Source organism: Phyllostomus discolor, chromosome 6 (genome assembly GCF_004126475.2).
Source record: "Phyllostomus discolor isolate MPI-MPIP mPhyDis1 chromosome 6, mPhyDis1.pri.v3, whole genome shotgun sequence".
NCBI lineage: Eukaryota > Metazoa > Chordata > Mammalia > Chiroptera > Phyllostomidae > Phyllostomus > Phyllostomus discolor.
The window spans coordinates 136,180,368-136,189,608 of NC_040908.2; the positions used below are offsets into that span (position 1 = coordinate 136,180,368).

At 50.0% G+C, this 9,241-nt stretch overlaps 1 protein-coding gene across 1 annotated transcript; it reads left to right on the forward strand.

Moving 5' to 3' along the window:
• The first annotated feature begins 3,660 nt into the window (after positions 1 to 3,660).
• Positions 3,661 to 8,060, forward strand: TMEM86A (transmembrane protein 86A). Its single transcript, XM_028514562.2, has 3 exons — positions 3,661 to 3,841; positions 5,961 to 6,225; positions 6,582 to 8,060. Exons 1-3 carry the CDS (start codon positions 3,821 to 3,823, stop codon positions 7,016 to 7,018), a joined length of 723 nt encoding a protein of 240 aa, XP_028370363.1. The 5' UTR covers positions 3,661 to 3,820; the 3' UTR covers positions 7,019 to 8,060.
• The last annotated feature ends 1,181 nt before the right edge of the window (positions 8,061 to 9,241 follow it).

The window sequence follows — 9,241 nt, forward strand, 5'->3', positions numbered from 1 at the left end:
CAAAACAGAACAAAACAAACACCTATCTGTCCTGAAAATAGGATGGATAGATCCTGGATCATCCAGTTATAGAATTGTTTTAGCTTAATTTTTTTTTCATATTTCAAATAACCAACTCGATGTGGGATATTTTTTCAGTCCTTACTGACACGCAGGCATACGAGTTAGCGTCCAGGCTCTACCTCTTGTATGTCCTCCTCCTCCGTAGTGGATGGAGTTATTTAATGTAGGTTTGATGTAGGACAATTACCCTTTACAAACATTTACAATTTAGGTTTAAGTCATTGACAAAAGTGGAAAAAGAAACACTATAGGAATAAGGAGCTTACACACTCAATTCAAAACAATATTTTTTTCCTTCTTAAATAACATGTACTTAATTGTCGTGAGGCAGCTACTTGGCTTTTTTTTTTAAAGATTTTATTTATTTATTTTTAGAGAAGGAAGGGAGGGAGAAAGAGACAGAAAGAGAACATCAATGTGCGGTTGCTGGGGGACGTGGCCTGCAACCCAGGCATGTGCCCTGACTGGGAATCGAACCTGTGACACTTTGGTTCACAGCCTGCGCTCAATCCACTGAGCTATGCAGTCAGGGCTGCTACTTGGCTTTTAATAAACACAGTTAGGGATACAGTCATAGGATGACTAGAAATTCAGGTATAATTGTTATAGAAATAATGGCAGTGTCGTCTCAGATAATCATTTATATATCAAAATCTATTTTGATATTTGGCAATTTACAAAAGACTGAATCCTTTAAGCTAATAACTCCTTCTGTAACTCAAGCTCTCTTCTCTTGGCAAGAGCAAGCTAAAGCTTATCCATGAAGGTAAAGGTGCTTAATGCTAACCTTTTCTTCAGAAGTTAGATTTAGATGCTGAAGAAACTGATACCCAAAAAACCATCACAGCCTTTCTACGTTTTTACTATCTTAAGGTTAGAACCCTATAAAGTCATTCATCAACTATCTTCCTTCCTGTATTATTCTTGGCACTCAGTTAAGACTGCTGAAGTCTTTTGCATTTTGTACTTTCACGTAGAATTCTTAACTTTTAAAAACCTTAGCTTCTAGTGAAAACGAACAAGTAAGTAACTGTGAACTAGCTGCTACACAAGTATTCTTTTAGATTGATAAATTATGAATACATTTCATAATTTCTAAAATATATTTTCTTCACACACAATTTTTTTCAAATGTGGCACAAGACATTTTCTAATAGACCCAATGTCTTTAGTTTCTCTATAATAAGAAGCAAAAAGTAGGGTGGAACGGGGGAGGGAGGTGGGGATGGCCGGGGTGGGGTGAGAGGTGAGGGGTAAATGCAGACAACTGTACTTGAAGAATAATAAAAATTTTTTTAAAAAGAAGCAAAAAGTAGATAAACCTATGTTCAGGAATTAATGTTTCATTATTTTATCATATTTGGAAATGAGTTAGCCATTCAATGAACTGAACTATCATGTAACTTAGCAAAATGCTGAGGTTTCAAATTGCCAGAGTTGAAAGGAAGTTTTAGGAAACCATATTTAAGTACACATACAATACGGGGGAAGAGGGGGCAAAAGTAGGTGTATAGTTGCTCTTGTGAAAAATAATACGATAATTAATAAGTAATGCAAGAACGAACTGTTTCATGCACTCACAACTGTACACCTACTTTGCCACACTGTTTACTTAGTGTTGATAACTTTAAAGAAATGCTGAACTCAAACAGCTTTAATATCGAATATTTTCACAGATCATGTGATTCTGAAACCCAAATAGGGTTAGTTTCTATTATATTTTGAGAATTCTTATGTAAGTTCTTATTTGTTTTCCAATTAATAGAGCTCTTTGATAAATTAACAATACCATCCAAGGTAGAAAAGACCACACAACACACATGAACAGACCAACGACAGACACTGAGAAGTCTTAGCCTTCATCTCAAAACTACTGCCACGGTATGGATATGGTAATGCAAAAGACAGGAAAAGTTGCATGCAAACTGTGTTTCTGGCATATGGAATAAATATATTTACCTACTTTGATGGTGAACGCTTTGTGTTATTATTAGCTTTTGTGGAGAAAACAAGATTTATCTGTATTGTCCTCGTCAAGGGAGACTTGACGAGGACAAGAACCCACGTGTACTCACAAAAAAATCCCAACAAAATCTTGTTTCTCTTTTTTTGAATCGGGGATCATAAATGTAGGTGGGCTTTGGACTGCTTCTAGAGCTGCATTCTGATTGTGCATAGATTTGTAATAGAAGAACAATTGCTCTCAAAATTATATCTTAAGTGACATCATAAGTTGATCTGTCTAACTACATCTTCCTAATTTGCACCTTTTCCTTTGGATACACAGTTTTATTTTAGCTTGAGGAGGAGCCTCAAGGACTCTACCTACATGAGAGGTCCAGGGACAGAAAGTTAAAATGAGGTATATACGACACTCTGAACTAAAGAGGAGGTGAGGTGTCTTGGGAGCTTTAAGCAGTCATTGCAGGATGAAAAGAAGAGCAGAAGTTTAGGAGTTAAAAGATTGCCCTGCCCTATAGATAGGTCATAAAAAGTTATTTCTGGGAGTAACTCTTATGTGGGCGAGGCCCCTAATTTAAATTTTTTAAAGGAGAGGCAAAAGTTTCTCATGAGTGTGCGTGGTCTTTATTGCCTTCAGCTCAAAATAATTCACATGCCAAAGTGGCACATTTTGGGGAGGCCTCTTCTGAATCTTTATACTGTCCCACACATGTTGGGCTTGGAAGGAGCCTTAGAGATAAATCATCTACTTACATGAGGAAATCAAGGCAAGAGTGGCGACGTGATTCACCCAATCCCACAGGTGAAGCGACAAAACTGAGACTAGACCCCAGTCCACGTGACTGCCTGTCAGTGCACCCATGCAATTCCCGAGATTCTGAACACACTCACTTCCAAATGTGCCTGTGTACCTGTAATCAGTGCAACATCAACATTAAAATCTGCTTAAATTGTGTTTTTGGCGAAGTTAGTTCCCACTCCTTGGGGGCCTTAGGTGTGGTCGGGTCTGCCTGTCCGCCCACCATTCCTGGTGTGTACTTGTGTTTATTACACTCGTGTCACAGCTGTGTGCGGCCTATATGTGTCTCTGCTTTAAGTTGAAGGATGTGTGTCCACCTGCAGTTGTTGGTTTTGTGTCTATGTACTTGTTTGGTGCCTACGGGTAATTGTGATTCTGTGTGTGCTTGTGTATATGTTAGGATTATGAGTCTACAGGCTGCTGTGTACCTACTTACGTGTCTCTTTTCATGTTAAAAGTCACATGCTGCTGACCATTGTGTGTCCACCTGGGTGTATGGTTGTACACAGTAAAGGTTGTGGGTTCAACTGTGCCCATGTGGACTGCATATTTAAAGGCTAAAGGGAACCTGTCTTTGCTTTTCATAGCCTGGTTATGAGAAAATGTGTGTAGCCGTGAGTGCAGGACAAGAATGATTGTGTCTCACCCGACCTCGGTTTATCACCCAGGAACCGGGGTTACGTTTTGTTCTGAGACACCTTGCCGTCGCTTTCCCTGGAGGTCCCTTCACCCTCCTTCCCCTTGGAGCCAAAGACCCTGGGGCCTCGCCAGTGTTTCCAGCCTGGCTCCGCCCCCACCCGCTCCAGCCACCTCATTGGCCCGGTCGGCGATGACGTCGTGGGGATCGCAGACAGAACCCCCAGCGCCCGGCGCGCTGGAGGTACTGTCCGTCACCCAGGTCTTTGTTATCTGGTCGTCTCCTCACCTGGCCACAGGCACGTCCTGGCTGCTGCAGCACAGAGCAGGGTGCCAGCCGCCGCTGCCGCTGCCGCCGCCATGGTGTCCCCGGTCACCGTGGTGAGTGAACGAGCAAGCGAGCTAGCCAATGTTCTGCTCTGCCGGAGCCCACCGGCCTGGGGACTGCAGTGAGGCAGGCCAAGCCATTGGGGGCCGAGGAAGGGCAGGGGGTCCCGCAGTGGCCGCGTACCTTGGCAGGAGGCGGTCGCTGTCAGGGCCTCCCGGCTCTGCAGACCCACGGCGCCGTTCCTCCGCGGGGGCCCCCCGCCGGTCCGAGGCAGGGAGGGACACAGTGGGCACGTGACTCCGGAGCGTGACTTTGTTGATCTGTGTGTGTCTGGCGCGGGTTGGCGGGGATTGCTGTAGAGGACAGGAAGGGTACAGGATCCTGCTGCCGAGTTCTGCGTGGAGGCGTGGGAGAGGGCGAGGGAGGGTAGGAGGATGACTGGGCCCTCCTGGGAATCCTGTCCCAGATTTGTTTCCTCCCCTTCCTCATTTTATAAACAAGTCTGGGGCGGTGGTGGACGGGACGCCCGTGAGTCTCAGCATCCTCGATAACACGCTGGAGGAAGTGGGATCATTCTCTATTGACACCTCTTCCTGTTTCGACTTTTTCAGCTCTAACCTTTGTCTCTTCCCCCCCCCTTTCCTGTAGTGCTGGGTTCTCTATGACTGTCAGAGTGTCTCCAGCTACTACTGCCTATTTCTTCCAGGAACTATGGGGCTGGGGAAGGGGTATGGAGCAGACGTTGATGCTTCGGAGAGCTGGCAGGTGGATGCTGAGGAGTCCTCGGGACAGTGCGGGCTGTGCATCTCCCTCAGGCTCCTCCTGTGCCTGTGCCCTGCCCTGTCCAGCCTGGATGGTGGCATCTCCAGAGGAGAGACTTAGTCATCTCTTCTCCCAGCTCTCACCCCAGCAGAGCATAGGCAGGCTAAGCCCCTGGACCTACCCATCTTCCTTTTCCCTACCTCCTTCATCACTGTCTGATCAGTCCCCAGGTAACTGGTGGTCTGGGAATCTGAGTGTGTCCCCTGAGCCCTGTGCTGGACAGCTCACCCAGACTGGCAGTCACTTTGGGCAGAGTGTGGGTATACAGGGCACCTCAGCTTCTCTGAATGAGGCTAAGAGACTCTGTACCAGAAGCCCAAGGAAAGAAGTTTCAGGGGATCATATGTTCAGAATATCTGCAGCAGCCCAGTCCCTCAGCCTGGAGAGAGCCTTCGGTGACCTTGGATACAACCTTTCTTTAGCTGCCCTCCCCCCCTTAATCTGGCTGAGACCTAGTCAGCTGCTCTAACTTCCCTCTCTTAGTTCCCCATCTCCTCCCAGCCTCTCTGCTGGCTTCAGATCAAAAGCTGGGAAGAGAACCCTCACGCCTTCCTGCCTCTCTGATGTGTCTTGAGTTGCTCTTGTCTGGGAAATGAGACTGACACCCACCACCAACCCTCAGATCCCTGAAATTGCTGGTGTTTCAGGGACAGTTTTCTTGTTCCCAACTTGCGGGCTCTATTTCCCTAGCCAGTATCCCTGTCTACTGTCTTTGCTCATGATGGTTGTCTTTACCCTAGAGCAGCTGGAGTGGAGGCTTAGGAGCAGACTGGCTGACAGAGAGCCTTGGGGCTTGAGGTGGTTGGCAGCACACCACCTCACACATTCCTGGCACTCACCTGGTGTTGCCAGGGCCCTAAGTCTGTGCCCTGGCCCCACTGCTGAAGATCACGAGTTGGCCAGTTGTGGCGTCTCTGTGGTTTCCTGGTGACTGCACTCCATTCAGACAGCTGAGGGCTGATGCTGGCAAACAGGGGCTAAAGGGGCTTTGGGGAGGGAAAGGGAGGGGGGCAGGAGGGGACATTATCCCAGGGGACTGTTTTCTGCCTAGTAAGTGACCATTCTGGTCCTGCCCCAGGGCCAAGAATGGGTATGGCCAGCCGGAATTGTGGAGCCCTTCTCCTTCCTAATGAACTGAGCCTCAGGGTAGTGATGGGCTTGTTCACATTCTGCTGGTTGATTGGGAAAGGCCAAACTGGTTTCTTTGTGTTGGTCCTCCCCATCTGGGAGGCGGGCCTTTCTCTGGGGTGAGTGTCTGGGCTGAAGACAGGCCAGATGCTGGCTTGGAGCTCTCCTATGGCCTTTTGAACTCCCAAGCTCTGAGTGCTGCCCTTGTCCTGTGTCCTCCAGGTGAAGAGTGAGGGACCCAAGCTGGTGCCCTTCTTCAAGGCCACCTGTGTGTATTTTGTGCTCTGGCTGCCCTCGTCCAGCCCATCTTGGTTCAGCGCCCTCATCAAGTGCCTGCCCATCTTCTGCCTCTGGCTCTTCCTTCTGGCCCATGGCCTAGGATTCCTGCTGGCCCGCCCCAGTGCCGTCCGCATCTTTGTGGGGCTCGTCTTCTCTGCCCTAGGTGATGCCTTCCTCATTTGGCAGGACCAGGGCTACTTTGTGCACGGTCAGTTGCTGCAGTAGCCACCTGGGAGGAATCCTGGGGTTGGGGGCTAGAGAGTCCTAGAGGGTCAGGGATTTGGGGGGCTTTTGAACAAGAATATTGGGAATCCAAGGGGCTCTGAGACCAACAACTGTGGGGCCCCTGTTGGAGGATGACTTTGCTGGTGATCTGGCGATCAGGTCTGGAGTTCCTCAGGGGAGCTGGGGTGGGGAGGGGGCAATCTTTGTAGATTTCTTCCCACCCCTCTTCTTCCCAAAACACAGCTCCTGGGTTACCCCAAATACTCCCATTCCCAGCCCCTCTTACTCATTGCTCCCCCGAGCCTGCCCTCAGCACCCACCCCATTCTCTCACTCCCAGGTCTACTGATGTTTGCTGTGGCCCACATGCTCTACGCCTCAGCCTTCGGCATTCGGCCACTGGCTCTCCGGACAGGTCTGGTGATAGCAGTGCTGGCAGGCCTGTTCTATGGCTTCCTCTACCCGGGCCTCTCAGGTGCCTTCACCTACTTGGTGGGGGCCTATGTGGCCCTTATCAGTTTCATGGGCTGGCGGGCTATGGCAGGGCTACGGTATGGCGAGGCAGCCTGGCGCTGGACTGAGCTGGCAGCGTGCAGTGGCGCTGTGCTCTTTATCATCTCAGACGTGATCATCGCTGTCGACAAATTCTGCTTTCCCGTGCCCTACTCGCAGGCACTCATCATGTCCACCTACTATGCCGCCCAGATGTTCATTGCCCTGTCAGCTGTCGAGAGCCGGGAGCCGGTGGAAGACTACAGACTGAGCAAGGCCAACTGAGGGGCTAGGGTCTGGTCACCCCCTCTCTTCTTGGGACTGGGGTCCAGAACCTGGGAACCTGCAAGAGGTGCTTCAGGATGGCTGGAGTTCCAGCCTGAGGCAGCAGGTGCCGCCTGGAAAATGTACAAGTTTGAGGGGGTGAGCAGGAAAGGATCTTTCTAGCAAAGCTAGTGGTCCAGGACAATGCTCAGAGCTAAAAGGAGCTGGACTAATGCTCCTTGCTGGGGCCAGAAGCAGACATCTCCTCAATGCTGCCCCACTGGGACTGTCGAACCCTTCTGGGGTTGTGATGGTGCTCAGCTTCTTGACCTCCCCACCCCTTCTACTAGATGGAAGAGTCTGGCTCACTCCCTTCCACTCTTTCTGATTCGTGCAGAGTTGAAGGGGAGGGAGAAATCTGTGCCAGGGCTTAAAGCCCTCTTTGAAGGCCCTGAGTTGGGAAAATCGGGTAGGGGTGGAGTCTCCCTTTCCCTCATCTATTCTTATTACTTGAACAATCTCAGTTTCTGTGTGATGGGTGGAAAGGTGTCTGTCCAGGTAGGCAAGAGGGGACTTCTTTGGCCTGGGAGCTCCGGGTATTAAGGATTCACGTTGGTCCCATCTCTCTCAAAGGTCAGCCCAGAGCTCAGGCCCCACATCGTCACCCTCAGACCCTACCCCCAGGGCTAGGGTGAACCACGCCAAAGGAAGGGGCCAGCCTGTGTGTTCCATGTGTGTGCAATCTGTCTCCCAGCCCGAGTCTCCCTCTGCCATCTGTGTCTGTTCTGCTGTCTGTTAAAATCCTATAGGGAGAGGCCTCAGGGAGCTGTTGAGGGGGTGCTGAGCCTGGCTCAGAGAGCTGGGAACCCCCCCTGCCCAACCCCCTCCCCCACTGCGTACCTCCCTGCCACTCCTGCACTGGTAGCAAGGGTGGGGTGGCTCCAGTGACACTCTAGGGTCCTAAGACCCGAGGCACATTCAATGCAAGGTGAGCAAAGATGGGACAGTTCTGTCCTTTACTGTTCATACGAAAAAATAAAAATAAAAACCAAGGGCTATTGACTCCCTGCTTGTCTGTCTGCATGGCAAATGCTCGTCCTGGAGAGCAGGGTGGAGGGGCACAGAGCCAGGGGCCCTGGGTGTCCTCACAGCCTGGGTCACAGTACTGGCCAGTGTATCCTGGTGCCAGGCCGGCTCCCTGGCTCCAGTAACACTGCTGTTTGGAATGGGTCTCACTTCCCCGGTCATGTGTGTGGGTGAGGATGTAGTTCAGGAGGATGGGGGATGGGTGGTATTTATCACCATCCGAATTTGTCCTTGATGCCCTTGCCCGTGCATGGGTGCCCAGCACCTTTGGTGACCCTTAGTTACCCAGCGTCCTTCTGCTGCCCACTTCCTCCCTGCCTCACCCCAGACCTGCTGCCTGCTCTGAAATGATCCAGATTCCCTCCAACCATCGTCTCTCTTCTTAGACTTGGGCTCAGTTGAACAGCTGGGAGGAATGGAATTAGACTGGGTGACTCATACTTTTGATGTGAAGCCCTGGCAGAATAACGTGTCCCCCACACTCCAGGGACATTTGCATCTTAATGGACAATGCTCTGACCCAGAATTCTAAAGGGAAGCCTTGGGCGGTGTTGAATACGCCATCAGTAGAGGGGTTGTACAGTTGTGGGGGTATGATAGAAGGCAACTCAAGTCCCTTGTGGGTGTTGGATGAATCAGTGACTTTGAACAAAAGGTTTTTACAGAGATCTCTGGTAGGAGACAGCAAAAATATAAGTGGAGGAGGGAGGCTCAAAGCCCGTTATCCTTGTTTCAAACCCTGTAGCTTCCTAAAGTTTTTTAAAGGAAAGATTCCACTGCCAACCCATAAGTTTGAAACCTAGAGCTGGATGAGTAATTCTTTCTAGCTCTGGGATGCCCTTGTTCTCAAAGAGTGGGAACCCTGGACACCAAAGAGGCGAGGTCCTGATCCCTTTAAACCCCAGAACTCTGATGACAGACCTACCTGGTGTGAAGAAATGGGAGGGAGTGGGATGGGGAAAGGATGAATCAGGCAAGTCTTGCCCACCTAAACCCTGAGAAGATGGGAGGGTACCATGTAGCCACGGGGGGTCGGAGTGGGGCAAAGACCTAGTCAAAAGGGCGGCTGGTCACTGCCTACGCGGGTGGGTTTGGACCAGGCTCTCAGCAGCCTCGGTGCATCCCCATTCCACCTTCACTTCCACCTCCTTGGTCCCT